This window comes from Pelodiscus sinensis, chromosome 20 (genome assembly GCF_052426305.1).
Source record: "Pelodiscus sinensis isolate ZL-2025 chromosome 20, ASM5242630v1, whole genome shotgun sequence".
Classification (NCBI taxonomy): Eukaryota; Metazoa; Chordata; order Testudines; family Trionychidae; genus Pelodiscus; species Pelodiscus sinensis.
The window spans coordinates 9,114,119-9,137,021 of record NC_143071.1 but is presented as its reverse complement, the minus strand read 5'-3'; the positions used below and the strand labels follow the sequence as shown (position 1 = coordinate 9,137,021).

At 47.3% G+C, this 22,903-nt stretch overlaps 1 protein-coding gene and 1 long non-coding RNA gene across 3 annotated transcripts in view; one reads left to right on the top strand and one right to left on the bottom strand.

Annotated features, from left to right (window-relative positions):
- The window catches only part of CACNG4 (calcium voltage-gated channel auxiliary subunit gamma 4), a 72,695-nt gene that overhangs the window by 7,084 nt on the left and 42,708 nt on the right, over positions 1 to 22,903 (bottom strand). The window contains exons 2-3 of the mRNA XM_075903946.2: positions 17,733 to 17,816; positions 4,090 to 4,230 (exon numbers count right to left, since the gene is read on the bottom strand). Coding sequence (XP_075760061.1) covers positions 4,090 to 4,230; positions 17,733 to 17,816 — 225 coding nt within the window. The remainder of the gene's footprint in view (positions 1 to 4,089; positions 4,231 to 17,732; positions 17,817 to 22,903) is intronic.
- The window catches only part of LOC142819127 (uncharacterized), a 103,756-nt gene that overhangs the window by 66,548 nt on the left and 14,305 nt on the right, over positions 1 to 22,903 (top strand). The window lies entirely within an intron of this gene.

Genomic DNA, 22,903 nt, shown 5'->3' with positions numbered 1-22,903 from the left:
ATAACCCAGAGCCAGGCCACTGACAAGAGAGAGTGAGGTCTGCTTTGCAGCCTTAGCTGAGAGCCAGTTGGCTTTTAGTTCATGTGATAGTGGCTCATGATTTTAGCCCCTAACATCCCAGGTTCAATCCTACTTGCTGACGACCTAGCTCTGTCACGTTCACAAAATGCTTCAAGAACTTTAGTTTGTCTCATGAGATTTGCCTCAAATGAAGTTTCTGATGCCCTGGGATGTCCTGGGAAAAAGAACAGAAAAGGGATCCTCTCCTGTGCTCCCTACCTATTAATCATCTGATGAGGAATGGTATACAGTCTGGGAGCTAACTCCTCCTCATCTCCTGCTTTCTGTAGGGCCTGGTCGACACTACATCAGAAGGTCAAAGTAAGATATGCAACTCCAGTTACGTAAATGACGTAGCTGGAGTCGATGTATCTTGCATTGTGTTTCTGCGCTGTCCACACAGCAGGAGGCTGATGGGAGCAAGCACTACCCTCGGCTTCCTTTGCCCCTCGTGAGGAGCAGGAGTACCGGTGCCAACAGGGGTGCCCTCTGAGTTCGATTCAGCGGGTCTCTACTAGACCCGCTAAATCAACCCCTGGAAGATGGCCTGTGTCAGCGTTGATCTTCTGCGGAGTGTAGCTGTGCCCTAGAAGTTTGGAGTCTGTAAGGCAAGCAGGAGTTGGATCTTTGTGCTATAGCATGATAGACACAATTCCAGTTGAATCATACAATGCCACTTCACAGAAGTGCAGCAGGAGCTTAAAATGTGGGAAGGAAATCCACGGCCCCAGAGACCAGCATGCCATCTGCTCCCTTTGCACCATACCCCAGGGGAAATGGCAAACCAGAACTCAAACACTTTGCAGGAGAGGATGAGGCTTTGTGTGCTCTTTTACATGTGTCAGAGCTGCTGGGAGTTCAGTAAGTGTCCAGGGAGCGCTTGCAAGTGCCTGGCAGTCTGAGAGGACGTTCATGCATGCCCACGCTGTGTTCATTCAGCCCCACTGCTCTTGGAAAGCCACGAGCATGTTCATAAAATGCAGCCCCAAGGGATTTACAGCTGCTCCCAGCATGCTCTTTGTGTAATGTGTATGCTGCAAGGGATATTTCACCTCTTAACTCTCTCTTTCTTTCTCACACAGTCGTTTGTAGAGTTGGGCTGAGGGGCCAGAATTTGGGTCCAGCTGCAGATTTCAGGCAGCCTCAAGTTGAGGGACATCAGCATCCAATGCCGTTTTAGTTTGGCTCATTTCCTAAGTGTGGAGCTCTTAGCCTCTCCCACATATTAGCGTGGCCGTAATTTGGCCTCAAACAGAGGGACTATTTCCAACACTCAGTTTTGGATTTCAAAGAGGACATGCAGGGGATGGTTTCACTCTGGCCTTCAGTGGAAATTCGGATTTAACTCTGATTTCTCCTCTACTTTCATGGCTGGCAGCCCCATTCATGCTGTTTGTGGCTCTGTGGCATGCTTTGAGACCAATATTGAGCTGTCATTTGATATGGCATCCTCTGCTGAAGACATGTTCGCCCTCTCTCTGCTAAGACTGGGTATGTGTTTTGCCACCGAGACAGGTATTTTAACATACCCATTGTTAGAGCGAGCGGCTGTGATCTTCTTTACGCTGCTGTGCACAGATGTTGGAAGAGGGCGTATCATTTGAGAGCAAGCTAGTATATGGACAGCCCATCTGCTGAGTTGGAAACTCTCGTTTTAAAACCACTTCACAGTGAAGAGCCAAAGAGACGCCTCATTAAAAGCAGTGGAAAAATCCTCATTAAGTCACAGACCACTGAGGCTCTTACAGGAGATACCTAAGTCCCTAGGCTGATCAAGCCTCCCTCCCTACCTCTCCTGCTTGCTCTCCATCTAAACACAACCAATTAGAAATATGACCAGCTGGCTTTTCTTTCTGACGTGTCATATAGAAACCTTGGCTGTGTCTAGACTGGCAAGTTTTTCCGCAAAATCATCTGCTTTTGCGGAAAAACTTGCCAGCTGTCTACAGTGGCCGCTTGAATTTCCGCAAGAACACTGACGATCTCATGTAAGATCCTCAGTGTTCTTGCGGAAATACTGTGCTGCTCTCGTTTGGGCAAAAGCCCTCTTGCGCAAATCATTTGCACAAGAGGGCCAGTGTAGACAGCACAGTACTGTTTTGCGCAAAAAAGCCCCGATGGCTAAAATGGCGATCGGGGCTTTTTTGTGCAAAAGTGCGTCTAGATTGGCACGAACGCTTTTCCGCAAAAAGTGCTTTTGCGGAAAAGTGTCCATGCCAATCTAGATGCTCTTTTCCATTAAAAGCATTTCCAGAAAATCATGCCAGTGTAGATGTAGCCCTTGTGTGTGAAAAGCAATGAGCCTTGAGAAGCCAGCTCCAGGCTCAGACTATTGGTTTGGTGCCATTTGAAGGAGTTTTAAGAAATTGTATTTGCAATTTGCAGGCCCGGCCGGCTGTTGCCATCTCCCTGTGCAGCAAACGTCGTTTGGACATATGACCTTAAAATGGGCTCCGTGGAGGTTAAGCATCTGGCTTGGACATCAAAAGAGCCCAAGGGAATTAGGTGGTATCTAGCTAAGGTACTTACCCGGTCCCCATTACTGCACAAGTGGATCTCCCTGGTCTGGCACCCTCAGAACCTGACTGGTCCCTAAGCAGGGAGTTTGCCATACAAGGGGAGGTCAGTGGCTGTGGGGTTCCACTCCAGCAGCTGCAGATGGGCAGGCATTCATAGAACCATAGAGCTGGAAGAGACCTTAGAAGGCCATCAAGTCCAGCCCCCTGCTCTACGCAGGACCAATCCCAATTAAATCAGCCCAGCCAAGGCTTTGTCAAGCAGGGACTTAAACACCTCTAGGGATGGAGACTCCACTACTTCCCTAGGGAACCCATTCCAGTGCTTCACCACCCTCCTAGTGAAATAGTTTTTCCTAATATCCAACCTGGACCTCTCCCACCACAACTGGAGACCACTGTTCCTTGTTCTGCTGTGAACAGCCTTTCTCCATTCTCTTTGGAAGCTCCCTTCAGGAAGTTGAAGGCTGCTCTCAAATCCTCCCTTACTCTTCTCTTCTGCAGACTAAACAGACATTGATGGAGTGGGGATTGGGGTGGGGCAGCTTCGGACCCCCATGTCCAGGGGCTGGGAGCAAAGCCCTGTGACCATGGGATACTGCCGCTGGCCACTGCACTCCAGGTCCTAAGCTGCAGAGCTCCACAGCTGCCCTGCCTCTTCCCCTGAGTACCTCTCCCCCGAGTACCTCCCCCCACCCCCGAGCTTGAATGCTATAAATGAGCCATCCGCGGTGCTCCAGAAGCTCTGGGAGGGAGTGGGGGGAGTTATTGAGTATGGGGATCCTGGCTTTTCCTCGTGAGTACTCTAGCCCTGGAGCACTCACGGGTGCTGGGCTGGGGACATTGCCTGGTGAGAGAAGTCTAGCCTGTAGTATGTGAGCACCTTTAATGTATGTAGCCTCACAACACCCCAATGAGATAGGGAAGAAGTATCTCCATTTTACAAATGGGAAACTGAACCACAGCTCCTCAGAGGTGTTCAGGTGCATAATTTTCACTGGAATCAATGGCACTTAGGAACCTTTCTGAGCAGAAGCCAAAGTGACTTGCCTGAGGTCTTCCTCGATTCCTAGGTCAGACGGGACCAGTGTGAGCTAGTCTGATCTTCCACATAACACAGACCAGAGTCCAGCCCCAAAATGATTCCTAGAGCAGCTCTTTTCAGGAAAAAAAAAAAAAAAGGATCCAGTTTTGACCTACAAATTGTCAGTGACGGGAGACTCCCTGACGGCCCTTGGTGAAATGCTGCCCTGGTCTCACAGGAAGCCCACAGTAATGCAGGCATTTGAACTTCAAGTCTCCGAAACACTGAACCATCTTTCCTCCACTGGCCCGTCCAATGGGGGTTGGGCACTTTCGCGCCATTCTTTTAGAAATCTCAGCACCTCACAGCTCATGCTGCCAGCAGCTGTCTCGCCAGGGTCGTTTATCTGCCGCGCCTCGTCTGCGTGTTTGCATTGCCCATTTCAAAAGGAGCCGCTGCTAAATAAATACATGTCTGGCAAGCACATACCTGCTGCAACAAACAGAATCCCAGCGCTGAGGATAATGTTGTTTTTGCTGTTGTAAATCCTTCCTGCCCCCACACAGAGTCCTCCCAGCAACAGCAATATTGTGCTAAGGATGGGGAATACGCTGGAGGCCCGGACAATACCTGAGGGTTATATAAGAGGAAAAACATGACAGACAGTAATCAGCCCAGACCTCTTCTCAGTGCTTGCACAGAGAGCACAAGGCACATTTCCAGAGGGTGACCCCTCAGCCTTTGCATGGGGAGGCAGGTTTTTAGACCCTGGTCATGAGCCGATGGCTGATATGATGGAGACAAAGTGATTGTGACTGCATATACTTTTCCATTTGCTACTCCTAAATGTTTTGAGCTTTCTGCTGGCAAGTTTAGAGCGATTACCATAATCTCTGTTTTGATGCCGCTGCATGTGAAACATTTCTGACAGTGCACCAGCCAGCGAGGTTATAGAGACTAACCCACATCATCCTGCAGGCAGAAGCACTGAAAAATGCATGAGCTGATTATTAACTATATCATAACAGGTGGGAAGCTTTATGAGCTGTGGCTCTGGTTTGGAACATGTATGACCCCCGCACATTCGGGTAATTAAGTCTTTTGTCTTGGTGACCAGCCATGTCAGGATCTCTCTTTGTCTGCTGTGGAATATTAATGGACTGAAAGCTCTCTGAGTTTTAGAAAGGAAGATATTTAGAATAGCGTACCGTGAATATTTTGCATTTAATTAGGATCATCTGTCACTCTCTATTTTATTTTATTTTATTTTATTTTATTTTATTTTATTTTATTTTATTTTATTTATGTTAGGAACTTTCAGGCCATGCACCAACATGGTATCTAAACCACTATGGAAAAAGTTAAATACCACCAGCAAGCCAGGTGTCAAAATCAAGGCACTCCTCAGTTAGCAAACAACAGAAAAGAATGAGGAGGGGAAAACAAATGGAGCTCAAACAGGAGGGAAAAAAAGGCTGCCTGCACAAGCAAAAGATGAAGGAGGAAATATGAAAGAGGTTGAACCTCTCTAGTCCGGCTCGCTCTGGTCCAGAACCATTCATATTCCAGCATGATTTCAGTTAGCTGAATGTCCACTAATTATGGGTGTGGCCAAGCTTCCGGCGGTCCCGTAAAGTATGTTTATAGCCACCAGTCTTGGCTGTTCTATGCTGTTATTTAACCCTAAATTACCCCAAATGTCTTCTAAGAGCCCAGTAAGCAGTGGAAGTGCTGGGAATGCTGCTAGACAATATTAACCTCCCATAATTTGGCAAATTCTCTTGTTCGGCACCGGTCAGGCCCTGAAGGTGCTGGACTAGAGAGGTTTAACCTGTAGAAATAGTTTCACAGAAAAGAGGGGCCTATGGGTGTGGGGAGGGTGGAGGGCGAGAATATATCTAGAGAGGTGAGTACACTAACTGCCAGGCATGCTGACGGGGGGTGAGGGCAAAGGGGGACACTACTCTGGGACCTGGTGATTCAAAAGGACCCAGGGCTCCTGGCTGCAGGAGCAGCGGCAGGGCTCTAGCCTCCGGCCCTTTAAATCATCACCGGAGCGGGTGGCATTGAGGGCTCGCTGCCTCAGCCCGGCCCCTTCCACCCATCACCCCACCCCTTTTGGGAGTGCATAGCTAGCCCCCCCTTCCTGACCCGGGGGCCTGACGAGGCTGTTGGCTCCCCTGCTAACTGCGATGTGTGGCACTAATGATGTGATCGCACCTGGGTGACATTTCAAGGTCCATCGTCTCGGTTGGTAGGCTCGGTAAACCAGGCCCATTTCCCGAGAAGCAATCCCCGAGCTGAAGTGTCTCATTTCCATTTTGATGACAGCGGTTTGCCCTTATTAACCAAGTACTTTCCAACCTGACAGTTTAGCAGCACTTGCATGGGCTTCACACCTGCTCCCATGGTAATGCATGACAAAAACGCTCATTCCAATGCTGCCCTGCCAATTAGCAGAGCGCCCACAACTAGTTTTCTTTCCACTGGTGGGGCATGTTGTCACATGCCTTGGTGCACATAAACATTTATCCCGTGCATGGATGGAAAAAATCTGCACATGGATGGACTAGAGTAGAGGGAAAGGACCTGACTTTGCTAATTGCTGTACATTCGCAGAATAAAAAGTCCCTTCCCAAAGAGCTTACAATCTGAGCCCTGCATAGGTGCCAAAATGTGGTTCTGCATTCGATCCACATCTGTTGGAAACAACACACATTCGATCCACAAGCCGCTCCCTGGCTTGCAGGTGTATTTGCATCTGTATCTGCATCTCAGCAACAACAAGTAGCCTCACAGTGCCTCACGCTCAGGAGGCTTGTCCGTGTCCTCCACAGAACACTGCAACCCGGCTCCTCAGTAAGTGCTGGGCAGGGCGGAACCGGACCAGCACCCATGTAGAGCCCTTTTTGTAGTATCCACATCCACTCCAATAGCTGCAAAAACGAACTCTGGGGGTGAAACAGATATCTGCAGATTTGCAGCACTCTACTTACAATTATTTTGAACTGCAGCTGTGAGAAAAGTTTGTGTTGTGCCATACATAGAGTCTGTGCCGCCCAGGGCCCGATGGAGAGATTTTCCAAGCTACTGTAAAACTGATTCCAATGAAATAATTTAAAACCATCTAGAGATACTGAGTAGATCCAGTTTTAGGCAGCGTGAACTGGTTTCAGGATGAATATACAAAGAAAATATGTTCCCATTATTTGCTCAGTTCTTATTAGGATACATAGTCTGATACCTGTGCCTGCTGCTGTCTTCCATTTTGCTTCTCACTCAATCATTCCTCTTGTTTTACCAGCATCTTGTGTGTCTTAAAGCAGCACACACAGCTCATGCTGAACAAAAGCAAGGAGATCGGGTGCTAGGAGTTGTAGGAATAACAGATTGTTTTTGTTTTTGTTTTAATTTGCCAGCAATTCCAAAAAAAAAATTTTAAAAATGGAAGGCGGAGTGCAGGTAGTTCGGAATAGGAAGCCTAATCCGAACTACCTAGTTTGTGCCGCGTGTAGCCGTGGGCACGGAGTCCGAACTAGCGGACATTTAAAAATGGCGGCGCCCGGCAACATGCAAATGAAGCCCGGGAAATTCAAATCCCGGGCTTCATTTGCAACTCCGGTTGCCTACACTAACCACCCTAGTTAGAACTAGGGTGATAGTGTAGACATACCCTTGCTGCCTAGTTGATCTGGACCATGGTGAGTGAAGACATGTCCTGAGTGTGCTAACAACTCCCCACTGGAGATGCAGCTTAGGGCATGCACCACAAGAGCACTATGCTGTTTCAAGCCATTGTCATTCAGGGTAGTGGTGTTCTGACATGGACTCCTTCTGGGTACGTCTACACTACAACGTTAATTCGAACTAACTTAGTTTGAATTAGTTAATTCGAACTAAGCTAATTTGAACTAACGCATCTAGAACTAAAAACTAGTTTGAATTAGCATTTTGCTAATTCGAACTAGCGCGTCCACATTAAGGAGACCCTGAACCAGGCTTAAGGATGGCCGGAAGCAGTGCCGGCAGGGCATCAGAGGAGGACTTAGAGCGTGGAGATGCTGTCTCAGGCTAGCCGAGGGCTGTGCTTAAAGGGTCCCGACCCCCACCCCGGACAGACAGTTGTCAGGGTTCCCCGCTTGCAAAGCAGTCCTGGCTTGGAGTGCCCTGAGTGCCCACACTGGGCACATCACAGCACTCGGCCATCAGACCAGCTGCACTTGCCGCAGGCTGCCATCTGGGGAGAGCGGGCAATTGGGGGGCTGCAGGAGAGCTTCCACCCTCAGAAGCCCGCAGAGCCAGCCCAGTCCTCCCCATCAGGGGCTCGTGCCCCATTCCTCCCTCACCTCCTTCCACTTACCCTTCCCTAGCCCCTCTTCTTGATGTACAAAATAAAGATAACGTGTCTTCCAAAATGGAATCTGTCTTTATTGAACAAAACTGGGGGAGACTGGGAAAAGGAGGTGGGAGAGGAGAAGAGAGAGGCTGGGAGAGGGGAGGGCAACTAAAATGATCAGGGGTTGGGAACAGGTCCCATATGAAGAGAGGCTAAAGAGACTAGGACTTTTCAGCTTAGAAAAGAGGAGACGGAGGGGGGACAGGATAGAGGTCTCTAAAAGCATGAGTGGGGTGGAGAGGGTGCATACAGAAAAGTTCTTCATTAGTTCCCATAAAGAAGGACTAGAGGACACCAAAGGAAAGGAATGGGTAGCAGGCTTCAAACTAGTAACAGAAAGTTGTTCTTCACAAAGCAAAGAGTCAACCTGTGGAATTCCTTGCTGCAGGAGGCTGTGAAGGCTAGAACTAGAACAGAGTTTAAAGGGAAGTTAGATCAAGTCATGGAGGTTGGGTCCATGGAGTGGTATTAGCCCGGGGGTAGAAGTGGTGTCCCTGCCCAAGGTTTGTGGAAGGCTGGAGAGGGATGGCACGAGACAAATGGCTTGGTCACTGTCTTCGGTCCATCCCCTCCAGGGTCCCTAGGGTTGGCCGCTGTCGGCAGACAGGCTACTGAGCTAGATGGACCTTTGGTCTGACCCAGGACGGCCATTGTAAGCTCAGGGCTCAGGGTCGGGGGTCTCACTGGACCCCCTTGATTCTCTTGCACACCTGCTCCTGGGTGGCTAGGCTGGCAGCTATCCTGCCCAAGCCAGCCACTTTCCTGTGCCTAGTGTGGAGATCGTGGACGAGGTCCACAATGTCCGCACTAGCCCAGGCGGGTGCCCGCCTCCTGCGGTCCCAGGCAAGGTCCCGGGAGCCGCCAGCCTGGTCCCGGGAAGAGGGGGTGGGCTAGGGGGCATCGGGTGGGTGGCTCGATCCGTGCCAGGTGCAGGGGCTGGCTGGGTGCTGGCAGGCTCGCACCTGGCACGGGCACCATAGCCAGACCGTGCCCCTTTAAGGGGTCCAGGGCCGGGAGGGGGGCAGTAGAGTTTCCCTGGTGTTGGCCAGAGTGGCCACCAGGGAAACCTGGGGAGGGCTAGCCTCCCACTAGTTCGAATTAAGGGGCTACACACCCCTTAATTCGAACTAGCTAGTTCGAACTAGGCTTAATCCTCGTAAAATGAGGTTTACCTAGTTCGAACTAAGTGCTCCGCTAGTTCGATTTAAATTCGAACTAACGGAGCGCTAGTGTAGCACCTATCAAAGTTAGTTCGAACTAACTTTGTAGTGTAGACATACCCTCTGTCAGTGCACACTGCATCTACATTGGGTGCTATGCTGGCATAGGTTTTCCAGTGTAGATGGTGCCTTCTGTTAATCTGTATTTCCTGTTACTGGGTATATTGGCTATTCCCAATCCTGAAAAGCTGGGATTCCCCTCTATTGTCCCCATTTACTTGTGGTGTGTAACACAATGTACAGTAGAAGGACCAATAGTTATAAAAAAAAATAGTGGGGGTTTTAGGTACCTTACTTCTGGGGAGCCCAGGCCCATCCTGGGATACCTTAAAGGGGCTAATTTTTCAGAAAGTACTCTGTGTCAACCCTTGAAATATGGCAGTTGGAGTTGGGCTCCCAAACAGTCATTCATGAATATCTTAGTTAAGGCAGAAAATTCATAGTAATCAGGAGTCACACTCATTCCCCCTTCCCCCAGTCATGCTGTTCATAATGATTTCATCTATACTGAAAGGACTTCCCTCAAATGTTGCACTGTTACTAGAGAACATTTGTTACATGAGCCAAATTCACAGCATGGGCTGTTCTATTCCTAATAATTAGCACCCCAGATAATATTTTCTGTATGAGTTAATTCACACAACGCGAGTCGAAACATGGCATTTTCTTCCCACGCAATATTACAGAAATTTCCTACTACAGCATGTTTTTTTCCCCTGAAATGTAAAAGCAGCTCATGTGTACTGTGCAGAGTTTACATATGTCTCCCCATACTGGTAATAAAATGACAACATATCAAATAATATTAAGGGAATCCAGTTTTTTGCTTCCTCCTCTATTTTTTTCTTGTTTGCTGTCCTGTCTCTTCGTATAGAATTTTCTGCACCATGATCCATCATGACACCTCTGGTGGGGAAGAAACGGCAGCACAGTGCTGCTCGACTTCCCACAGGGCTCAGAAAGCTCTGCCTTTCTGTTCTGGCTTTTATTATCCCCTGGGAAGGGACTAGTTGCACGAATCGTGTGGGTTATATTTTCAAAAATGGAAGCTGTAGACCCCTTGTATGACAGGAGGACTGGTGACTGACTTTGTCAAGCCCTGGGCAATGTGGGTGTGGCTCGGTACCGGGAAGGGGAGGGGCCTCAGTCAGAAGGGGCAGGGCTAGGAGCTAGCCTCCCCTGGCCAGCCCTGGACTGTGCTGCGTGGGGCTCTGGCAGCCAGTTAGAGGGCTTGGGTTAGGGATGTTAGATATTGTTTAATGGAATAGTCATGTAACCACATGAAATCTTAGTGGTTACAGGACTATTTGATAGTCTCCAGGGGTGGAGTCAGTAGCCAGTGGGCTCTCAGCCCCACTTCCGAGGAGCCCCCTGCCACCCTGTGCTGCTACCTCTCTATCAAAGGCAGAAGTGTGGGTTGCAGGCAGGAGCTGGTCCTCTAGGGGAGCCAGTTTAAAAACCGGTTCCCCGCGTAGACCAGCTGCCTGCCGCCCCTGTCCACAGGGCACCCAAACTCCCCACAGACAGAAGCTGGTCCACAGCAGCAGCCTCTGTCCATGGGGCACTCGGAACCCCCACGGACAGGGGCTGCTGCCATGGACCAGCCTCTGTCTGCGGGGAGCCCAGGCCCCGCCCCACCCCTATATTGCTGCCTCTGATAGAGTCAGCAGCCCGGTGTGGGTGGGGAGGGTCAGGCAGCACCATGGAGCTGGTGCTGGCGGGAACCGGCATTTAAAGTGTATCCCGGAAAAACCCCACAGTATAAACGTACCCTTAGTCTTCTGTTTACTAAACTGAAAAGTCCCCGTCTTTTTAATCTCTTTCCATATGGCAGTCATTCCAAACCCTTAATCATTTTTGTTGCCCTTTTCTGATCTTTGTCCAATGTTAAGATACCTCACCCATCTAGTCTCTCTAATATCCTGGGTTCAAAATGGCTACAACAAACTGCATATAATTTACCATTCAGATGAATATTTCCTTATTCCACACCTGCAGGTGGAAGAGTAAATGTGCTTTTGCAGAAACTAGACCTTCTCTTTTTTTAAATTATGCCCCTTTTCTTTCACCTACTTCACTTTTATTATTTTAACACAGTTTGGTTGCGATAACTCAAGACTGGGAGAGCCACAAATGATATGAATGAGTGATCCTGTCATTCCATCAAAATCACAAGCCAACAAAATCTCTGTTCTCGGTTCTGTGAGTACATGCTTTGTTCGTGGCACATAATTTTGATCATGTTCAAAGTGTAACAGTTGATTTCACTGGTAATATTGTCAGATCCCTTCACCTGCAAATCCAGGAGACAGTGTAACTACAGCAATCCAACTCAACAGGTATCAGAGTGTGATCAGGCCCGCTAATGGGTGGGGCAAAGGGGGTACTTGCCCCAGGGTCAGGGAATATAAAAGGGACCAGAGCTCCTAACCCTTTAAACCATTGCTGGAGTGCTGCGCTTTACACTCTGGACAACACTGAAGGCTGCCTGGTCTAGGCGTGGCATTCTCCCTGCAGTGCTAAGGGCTGCTTAGTCCCAGTCCTGCCCCTTCTGTGTGAGGCCCCACCCCCTACCCAGGGGCCTGGCGAGGCTGCTGGCCCCGCTGTGTGTGATAGTAAAGTCAGTACTTCTATATTTATAAAACACACAGAAAACATCTTAAATTATTTGTTTACATTACAGTGATTTTTCAGGTCAGAAACCTTACAGCCTGCCATGGCTTGAAGGCTTTATATAATTGAAAAGCAAGGAGTCTCGGTTTTTCATTATTTCCAGTAGTATTTGACCTTTGTTTCTAGAACTGATGCTTTGCAAGATAGCAGACTCTAAAAACCATCATGGAACTGTGACTGCATATAGCGTAGCAAATCTCTGATTGGTAGAATGTCTTTTGTCTACTTTTGCCTTATCTTAGCTGCCGCGTGTGTATGGAAGAATAAAGCGTTTCTGGGGAAAGGTTCCTTTTCTTTACAAAAACATGATGGCAGTAGGAGAACAGCTTGTCAGGGTTTAATCTTAGCAGTTACCTCAAACAGATTAGTGGACAGAGTGCCGGTGGGAAGCTCAAAGGAGCAAAGTAAAGTCGGTTATTTCCTGGTTGGAATGTGTCTACTTAGTCATGCAGCTCATGGACAGAGTGCTACGAAGACATTGGGGCAAATTCTCCTTCCAGTTACACCAATGCCACGCCACTGAGTTGGTAAGTCCTTTCTGAAATCAAATGTTATACTGTGGTAGCTGCAGAAATTACGCTCTCGGTAAGTGAACAGTGCAGTATGGTAATAAGTCATCAGCTGTTTGTTCAGTCTCTGTGCAGGCCTGTGGAGGACTTTTTTTTCCCCAAACACGTAACTAGAAGGGTTACTTCTGTTGTGAAAGATTGAATATAAGGCTTCTGTGCATATTTCATCCATGAGGGCACTTGTCATTTGTTTATTTAGTGGAATGTCTCAATGATAAATAGGAAAATTGAAGTGTATATAAATCCCTTGGCAGCACACAGAGGTTTTCACACACACACACGGAGTCTGATTAAAAGCCCATAGAAATGGATCAGTCCGTCTGTTGACTTCCTTGGGCTTTGGATTAATGGCCCATATTACTAACAATGCGAATCCTTTTAATGTGTCTTTTGCTGGTTTACAGTAGGCTGGTATCAGTGAAGCAGGCTGTACGTTTTTTAACCGCTATGTGCAGCGTGAAAAATCCTGTGAACCTTCTCAGCGTAATGGCTTTTTGATGCCCTTCACTTGAACAATTCACAGCAAAGCGCATGAACTGGGCCTCCCTTCCCGCAGCCCTGTCTTAACTGCCAATTGATGAGGACTTAAAACAGTAGCCCAACTTTTTTTTCAATGCAAGAAACCGAGTAAAAGTATGTGGTGAATTATACTGAAATTGCAGATGAGTGTGGAGTATGGGGCAAAGACACCACAGATGGTCTGATCCTTATAATATATATATGTATTAGAAACGCTGTCTGTCTGTGTGTCCATCCATTCATCTGAGAGTCCATTTGTTCAAGAACTCCTAAATGGTAAAAGCTAGGACCACCAAATTTGGTATGCAGCTTCTTTTTATCATAACTTAAAGTAATGTAAGGGTTTGGTTATGCCAGGACAATGGGATGTGCCTCAAATTTGATTGTTTCTCGTAAAATGGAAAGGGAGGGATCTGGTAGGAGGGGTAGTTATAGAGTAGAATGACCACAGAGAGGCAGCAAGGGGCAAGAGATGGGGACCGGAACAGCTATAACCCCATTGTGTCAGCATGGGCAGGGGTGGAGAAAGGGACAGCTATCTACTATATATTTCAGAAAGTTTGTCTGTTTGTGTGTCTGTCTGTGCATCCGTCCCCCAGTTAGGGGATATGCACCCCTCCCTGGGCTGTGCCCACTGCAGCTGCAGCAGCCATAGACATGTGCTTCACGCCTGGCCCCCAAGCTGCTGTGTTGAGAAAGGGCTGGGGTTGTTCTCTCTCCCTGTGGCAGACTAGATACTGAATCCCTCATCCCCAGCTCCACCCCAGAACAATGATATAAATGAAGAAAAACAAAACTTATTTGAGTTAAGGATCTGAGCAACGCTGGGTAACTCTTCTAGTTTAAATTACAGAATCCTAGAACTGGAAGAGACCTCAAGAGGTCCTCATGGCAGGACCAAGCACTGTCTAGATTATCCCTGACAAGTGTCTGTCTAACCTACTCTTAAATATCTCCAGTGATAAGAGAGTCTACAGCTCCCGTAGGCAATTTATTCCATTATTTAACCACCCTGACAGTTAGGAAGTTTTTCTTAATGTCCAGCCTAAACCTCTCTTGCTGCAGTTTAAGCCCATTGCTTCTTGTCCTATCCTCAGAGGCCAAGGAGAACAATTTTTCTCTCTCCTCCTTGTAACACCCTTTTAGATACTTGAAAACTGCTGTCATGTCCCCTTTCCGTCTTCTCTTTTTTAAACTAAACAAGCCCAATTCTTTCAGTCTTCCCTCATAGGTCATGTTTTCTAGACCTTTAATCATTTTTCTTGCTCTTCTCTGGACCTTCTCCAATTTCTCCACATTTTTCCTGAAATTAGGTGCCCAGAACTGGACACAATACTCCAATTGAGGCCTGATCAATGCAGAGTAGAGTGGAAGAATGACTTCTCGTGTTTGCTATTTGTGCAACAGTGTCAGACTATTGGCTAATGTTTAACTTGTGGCCTAGTATGAGCCCTAAATCCCTAAATCCCTTTCTGCAGTACTCCTTCCTAGACAATCACTTCCCATTCTGTATGTATGAAACTGATTGTTCCTTCCTAAGTGGAGCACTTTGCATTTGTCCTTATTAAACTTCATCCTATTTATCTCAGACTGTTTCTCTAGTTTGTCCAGATCATTTTGAATGATGACCCTCTCCTCCAAAGCACTTGCAAGCCTTCCCAGTTTGGTATAATTTGCAAACTTAATACCTATATTCTCTATGGCATCATATAAATAATTGATGAAGAAATTGGACAGAACCGGCCCCAAAACAGACCCCTGAGGAACCCCACTTGTTATGTCTTTCCAGCAGGATTGTGAACCATTAATAATTACTCTTTGAGAACAGTTACACAGCCAGTTATGCACCCACCTTATAGTAGCCCCATCTAGGTTGTATTTTCCTAGTTTATTGATAAGACGGTCCTGTGAGACCATGTCAAATGCCTTGCTAATGTCCAGGTATACCACGTCCACCACTCTTCCCTTATCCACAAGGCTTGATATCCTATCAAAGAAAGCTATCAGATTGGTTTGACATGAATTGTTCTTACAAATCCATGCTAGCTGTTACCTATCACCTTATTATCTTTCAGATGTTTGCAGATGGATTCCTTAATTACTTTTTCTGTTATCTTCCCTGGCACAAAAGTTAAACGGACTGATCTGTAGTTTCCTGGGTTGTTATTTCCCTTTTTTCTAGATGGGCACTATATTTGCCCTTTTCCAGTCTTGTGGAATCTCACTCGACTTTCATGATTTTTCAAAGATGATAGCTAAAAGCTCAGATTCCTCCTCTATCAGGTTATTCAGTATTCTAGGACGCATTTAATCAAGCCCTGGTAACTTGCAGATATCTAACTTGTCTAAGTAATTTTTAACTTGTTCTTTTTTTTAATTTTAATTTCTAATTAATTTAATTAATTTAATTCCACGAGGAGTAACGGTAGTTCGGACTAGGAAGCCTAGTCCGAACTACCTAGTCCGTGTCGCGTGTAGCCGCGCGGCACGGGGTTCGAACGAGCCGGGATTTAAAAATGGTGGCACCCGGCTTATGCAAATGAAGCCCGGGAAATTCAAATCCCGGGCTTCATTTGCAAGTGCGGTATGCCTACTTTACCCTCCTAGTTCGAACTAGGAGGGTAGTGTAGACATACCCCTGCAGTGTAGACATGCTATTTCGAAATAAGATGTTTTGGAATAACTATTCCGGAATAGCTTATTTCGAAATAAGCATGCAGTGTACATGTACCCTCAAAATCATGAACTCTATGAGTTCATGATCACTTTCACCCAAGCTGCCTTCCACTTTCAAATTTTCAACCAGTTCCTCCCTATTTGTTAAAATCAAATCAAGAACAGTTTCCCCTTCATAATAATGGAGAAATATCCACTTCTGTCTGTCTAATGAGGCATCCATATGGCCCTTATTGCTTGTCTGTGCAACTGCCAGATCTCGCAACCAAATGGCTAAAACTTTCCAACAGTCTGAGTTGTAAATAACTTTACACAAGTGTAAGACTGGCATAACATTTTCAAAAGTGCATAAATGATTTAAGCCCCTAACTCCCATTTTCAGAATGGAATTAGACCCAGAGCCTCAAAGGAACTGAAGTCAATGGGAATTGGTTGTCTCAATACCTTTTAAAAGTCTGGGATTTAGGCCAGAGACTGGTTCCTAACAAGCAACTTCCTAGGGATTATTGCGGAGTCAGTGATGTCCAGATACTGAACTTCATGTGCTTTGAGATAACTGAGCAATCAGCTGCTGCCGTGGTGCCCTGAGACCTAGAATGGACTGCCAGGATCTTGCATCAGACCAGATAACTGTACTCTCTTGTGTGGGTAGGAGGAAGGAAGAAGGTGTGAGAGAGCAGTGACCAGCCCACTTTTCAAAAGAGAATTTTTTCCACTCAGATTAGCAGGGATAAGCCTCGAATTATTTACCCACTTTCCTCTCCCTGCACACTTACGCATGCACCCCACCCCTCCACTGAGTTTCAGGGATTTGGATGCAATGGGTCCCTGAAAAATCAACACAGGGCTGAGGTGACTTACAGAACTCACAGTCATGCTCATTTTTGATGCATCTGTTGGGGAGATTGGCCCAAGTGACACCAATGCAATTTGGGTGTGTTTGGAACTAGAATCTCACTCATGATATAAGTCTCTTTTATGGACATCAATATGATGTGAGTATTGAAATTCCCCAGGGACATGATTTGGGCCATTATACAGTCAGGGGCTACTGTCAGTATTTGGACTGGATCAAGGCTCAGGTTTCAAACATCTCTGAGATCTGGAGTTCTTTGGGGGGTGCAATCACTAGGGATGAAGGAATCTTAAATTCTGAGTGAAGAACAGTTTGCATCTAGCTAATCTAACAGGTCCGCTTGTCCCTACTGCTTATTCATGGGCTAGGGATGTGAACATGTACCCAAATACATGGTTAACCTTCACGGTCATATGCAGCTCCCACCCTGCGCTGCTGCCTCTGATACAGAGGCAGCAGCGCTGGGCAGGGTGGGGAGGAGCCAGTGTGGAATGGGGAGTTGGCTTTCAAGCAACCTCCCTGCGCATACCGGCTCCCACCAAGCTGACTGCTCCTTGCTTCTGCATCCTACATTGCTGCATCTGTATCAGAGACAGCAGTGTGTGTGGGGAGGGAGGCAAGAGCTGGTGCAAACACCGGCTCCTGCCTCCCCGACCCCCACGTGTAATCGCTGAAAATTTCAGCAGTTACACATTTACACAAATAAACACATTTTATCTTCCCCTCATGGGAAGCACATGAATTGCTGGCTGGGAGAAGCTAGATCCCAGCCCTGGCCCATCCACCTGAGGTCTTGTCCCGTCAGCACCCCACAGAACCTAGGGAGAGCGCACAGTGCCACAAGAACCCGCCTCCCAGCCTCAGGAAGATGGGCAGCAGCACAAACAAAATAGGATCTGGGACAATGTTTCCTCTAATTTTTTTCCATCCATGTGTGGGATACATTTTGTTACATGCACCAAGGTATGCATGGGTGTGCACCACCAGTAGAAACACATGCTGCCAGGTGCTGCTGGCTATGGGCACTCTGCTGATCAGCTGGGCAGCATTTGAATTTCTCCTGGGCAGCTGCCCAAGAGCACAGCTAAAAGGGAACATTAGTCTGGGGATGGAGTGTTGGCAGATCCATGTCTAGCTGTGTGGGGAGGTACAGCCTCCCCCCGCCTCCTCATCCCACTGCCCATGTGCTTATTCTTGTGGCGGCAGGTTACTCTGACACTTACGGAGAAGGTATTCTGAGCTGTCATGGTCATAGTCATTGTCCTCAGGGAAGTGGTTGATTCGGAAGCAATGTCCCTTGTAGATTCCTAAATGAGAACAAAACAAACAAGGCATTGAAAGACACCCATAGAAAAAGTGCCTTTATAAATGGTGTTCTGCCCTCTTTTCCCCCCTCATGAGGTAGTTATTCCTCACACCAACAAGATACTCTTACAACCAGCTCCATGTAGCCACAGGGATCTATCAATCAAGGAGCAGGGCTCAAAGGTACAAATCAGTCTCTGTGTTTCTGTTATTTGTTAACTGGTGCTCTCACATGCGGGAATAAAATTCATCCAGGGCGAGTTAGCTACTGCACAGAAAGTTTGGTGCTGACAGGACACAGATTTGGAAATCATCAGTTCAGATCACTATAGCAGGAGCATAGCTGCACCCTCGAGGACATGGCTGTGGATTTATTTTACTCATAATAGTAATGATTATAAGGATTTTTTAGAAAAGAATGACTAAGCCCAGGGATTTCTGCTGTACTCTGTGGCTCTCAACTGTAGGTCTTGCTACTACACAGTTCATTGATTCATTTCCCCGATAACGTGGCATGGCTATTTAATTTGTGAGAACTGCTTGGGAATATTCTCGGAAATGCATTTCAGTGGCTCTAAACACCAGCTCAGTAGCTCATCCTGCCTGGGTAAATGACCCACCTGAATCATTGGCAAGATGAGAGTCACAGCACTTGAGTTGTGAATTTGTATCTGCTAAGCATATTTTCTGGTACTGCCCTTTATTCGACCTAGGCTGGTTTGCTGCTCTTTTGTGGCTCACAAATGAGGCAATCTGCCCAAAATACTGTTTTTAACAACAAAATGCTTGTTTTTACAGCAGTTTGTGAAATGAGAGCGCCGCTCTCCCTGCACAGCGTACCCTCTGAGTTTCTGAGATTGGGGTGCTGATTTCTTTGAGGTGCTCAGTGGTGTCAGAGTTGTGCCACTTCCGGGATTCAGAGAAGATTTTTTCCCTCCCATTCGTAGGAAAGGATTGTTTTGTTGTAAGTCAACAGTTTCCGAAAGGTCTGACTCCTGACACAAACTCCTGACTCCTGACACTCCAAGGGGCAAACAGGAAATAGCCCACAGAGAGCACACTGTGGTATGTATTTAAATGCTGACTTTTTAATGGCAACAGCTGTATGGTGGACGATGGAATTCAGGAAATTCACAATGAGTCATGGAGCTGTTCACTGCTCAGTCAGAGATTCAAATGCAGCCCAAGTTGTTCTCATCTGTCAACTGCTTCTTAGCGTATGTGAAGCAACCTAGTGATTCAAGCTCTATTTCTGAAATCAAGTATCTCCCTAACAAACCCTGCTTTTTCAGAAGAGGCCATTTTTGGCAGGGGGCGTAGAGAGTCCAAGAACCGGGTATAGAACCTTAGCCTTCTAGCTCCTCCTTAGAGCTGTGGTCTTTCAGGTAAAAGTTGAAACACATTGACAGGGCAATACTGCACTGTTGCTGCCCTTGCTGTTCCTGTAAATGGATAAAGCCTTTCATTTTCCAGGACCATGTTTCGGGAACCTTTCACCACCAATACATTTGCATGAAAGAGTACCAACACGTATGGTATGTACGTTGAAGCTACCCATTGAAAATGACTCCCAGCCAAACATTTCTAGAATACTAGTAGATTTCAAATCCCCTTTCAGCATTCTTAGGTGTTGGGGTCAGGAGGTTCTGGTTGGCTAGTTGTAGAAGGAATAGGCAGCGGTGACACTCGGATCTGAATCAAAGTCTGGATTCCAAAACTTCTCTCCAAATAAGTATATCATGGTTCAGATCAAGGGTTTTGGTTCTGGCCCTTGTCTAATAGCTGGTATTTGCCATCTAGTACAAGCTGAATCTCTGTGGTTCGGAACTCTCTGGTCCGGCAACATCAGTGGTCTGGAAGAACCACGGATTTTGTGGGACTAGGGAGCCCCAGCAGCAGAGGTTGCTGGTGGTTTAGAGCAGAGCCTGCTAGCGGGGCCAGAGGGGCAGTGGAGTCCGTGTGGCACCAGAGCCTGCAGCCAGCAGGGCAGGGAAGCTGGAGTGGGGGCCGGAGCTTGCAGGGAAGCGGAGCCCACAGCCAGCAGAGCTAGTGGGAGCTGCAGCAGGATAGCAGGGCTGCTGCAGTTCGGGGGGCCGGGTGGCTGGGGGGAGAAGCCCAGTGGGAAGCCTGGCACTGGCCTCTCCTGGTTCAGCAAACTCCCTTGTCCAGCACTGGTCAGGTCCCGAGGGTGCTGGCCCAGGGACACCCTGTAAAATGTAGCTGGCCCAGGGACACCCTGTAAAATGAAAGTCTCTGTGGGGCTTAACCTCACTGTCAAGAATTCCAGTGATATATTAGTTATCACCAGTGGAGGGGGAGGAGGGAAGAGGGAAGATGGCCACATAAACCACAGTCGGCTGCAATAACAAAGTTCATGGCAGAACTGACCCCAAAACTGCAACAAATCATAGTTGTGCAAAATTCAGACCAGCTGTGACAGGGTGTTTGCCCTGCACTGGTCCTTTAAGGGCAAACCCCAGCCTGGAGCAGGGCCTGGGAGTTTAGCCCCAGCTGAGGCTGCATTAGTTGATTAGGGCCCAGCTGGGAGCTATATAAGAGGATGGGCTGCTGCTCCCAGGGAGAGCAGTGACAGCCTGGCTGCTGGGGGAGTAGGAGGCTCCCTGGAGCTTAGGCTAGGCTAGCTCTGGCCAAACAAACCCCCAGACTGCAGGGCCTGAATAATGGCCTGCTGCAGAAACAACCACCCCCGGAAGGGGGGCTCAGAGACTGACGTGGGCACTGCCGGAGGGCAGTGTCCTGAAGAGGATGCCGCGGCCTGGAGGAAAGAGGGGAAACGCCATCTGAGGGAAGGTATCCTACCAGCAGAAGGAGCTAACTCCTAGGACAGATGGCTGGGGGTGCTATGGTGGTGAGTGAACCCCCTCACACCAGCTCACATGGAGGCTGTAGAAAAATGGTGAAATATGGTGAGCAAAACAGCATCTCTTTGCTAATTAGCACAGCAGCAGGGTCTTCTGTTTGCTTGAACCCAGGAAAACAAAAATAAAGGAACTAAGGAATGTACCAAAACTGAGTTTAAACGAAATAAGCAGCATTTCCCACAGCAAGGGGTAATGGCACACAGAAAGTATAAAAGCCATGAAACATAAAAGACAGAGCATTCCCGCATAATGGCTAACACTGTAATTCAGTGGTCCATTGTCTCTAGTATCTACATAAAACAACTATCTTTTAAAACGTTTCCCATAGTATTTGACAAGGAATGATACAGTGGCAGCTAGATACTGATCAGTATGTAAACAACTGTGGCCGTATCATATGCACAGGAATAGGTCATATGGAAAGTCTTTAGAACCTTATTTTGTTTGGAGCTGTTTCTTACCCTCTTCAGAAAGGGATAGGGAAATTTCACTTCTACTCTGGCTTCCCCCAGGGATGGATATAAACCAATGTCACTGCCTAGCAATCCACCTCCTTCCTGAGAAGCACGTTTGAGCCTGGTGTACTCTAGACCAGGCTGGTTGGCTTGAGGTACGCCATCCAGCTATGCAAAATGTGTTACTAGATTTGGTTTACCTTAAGCCAAGCCACCGCAGTGTCTACACTGTGGGAGGCCGACGGGAGCACATACTCCTGTCAGCTTCCCTAACTCCTCACAGAATGAGAAGTACAGGAGGCCAGCATGGGCTGCCCTCAGCGTACAATCTGGGGGTCTACAGTAGACCCACTAAACTGAATGCTAGAAGACGGACCTCTGGAGGGTCGATCTTCTCCGTACTGTAGACAAGCCCTTGGACACCTTGTGAGGTCAAGCTGCAATACATGGTTAAATCAGTCGGACTATTTTTCCCCCGTGGGATCATTGACGTGTTTTAATGGGTACCCTGAAATCGGTCATGTCTCATTCATGAATGTCACTCAGTCGCCAATAAGAGTTTGAGTGAGGACTTTGGAAGTTGGTCCAATAATAACCAACCATCCCCATTTATAGATGCAGTAGGGATGTAGTCAGAGGCAGAATGATCCAGGAACCAGAGCTCTATCCAGCAACCTGGGTTCAAATTTCACCACAGATTTCCTGTGTGACCTTGGACAAGCCACCCACCCGCGGTACCTCAGTGCCCATATGTAAAACAGGGATTACTTTCCTACCTCAAAGGAGTTTTGTGAGGCTAAACACATTACAAGACTGTGAGCTGTTCAGACACTACAATTATGGGGGTCAGTCAAGCACCTCAGTTAAATAGTATTTTGCTAAAGCTATGTTAAGTACCTAAAAATGTAGGACACCAGATCAGACCAAGGGGTTCTAGTGGCCTGCCTCTAGAAACAGGCAACACATAATGTTTCAGAGGAAAACAAGTGTCCCAGTGGAATAGTAACTTCATCCCACACAGTCCTTCAAATAACCCTCCAGTATGATACATCTAGCCAACTGTGCAAAAGTATTCAGAGGGGTTACAATTTCTCTCTAACGATTGCAAGCAATGACCCTACTGCCTGGAAAAACATAAGATCTGATTAACCTTGTACATTAACGTTCATAGCGAAATTGTATCATCATTGGTCAGACAGTTATCCATTTCTTTAAAACTCAGTATTTGACTAGCTTAGCAATCATGCCACTGGTGCTATTCTGGGATTTCTACTTAAAGGCATGCCTGAGCAGGGACGTTCAGTTTCAGATCTGATCTTTCCTAAGGAAGGAAGCACCTGCAGATTCAAGCTTCCAGCTGAGGTCCCTAAGAGAGATGAGACTGACCAGGTATCATCTGACTTAGATCTAAACTTTCCTAAAATCCCAGGCACCAAGGATAACAACAGTGTTGCTTTGCTCCCCTTGGAATTCGGGTTTCCAGGGTTCTTTTCTTCCCCCTGTTTTTTCTTGACCATGTGCACAACCCACAGCCTCATGTGGATGGAAGAGCACATTCCATTTGATGACTGTTAGGCCTGCTAGTCATTGACCATGCTCAGTTCTCATCAGTAAGAACATTCCCTGACGATTTATAAAAGCATTTCCAGTGCAACACTGGAAGGCGGAATGCTCAAACACCTGAGATCGTCCATGTTTTTGCTGCCAACTTCCTCCCTCCACCAATCCCGGAAACGTTACACAAGGGGGTGA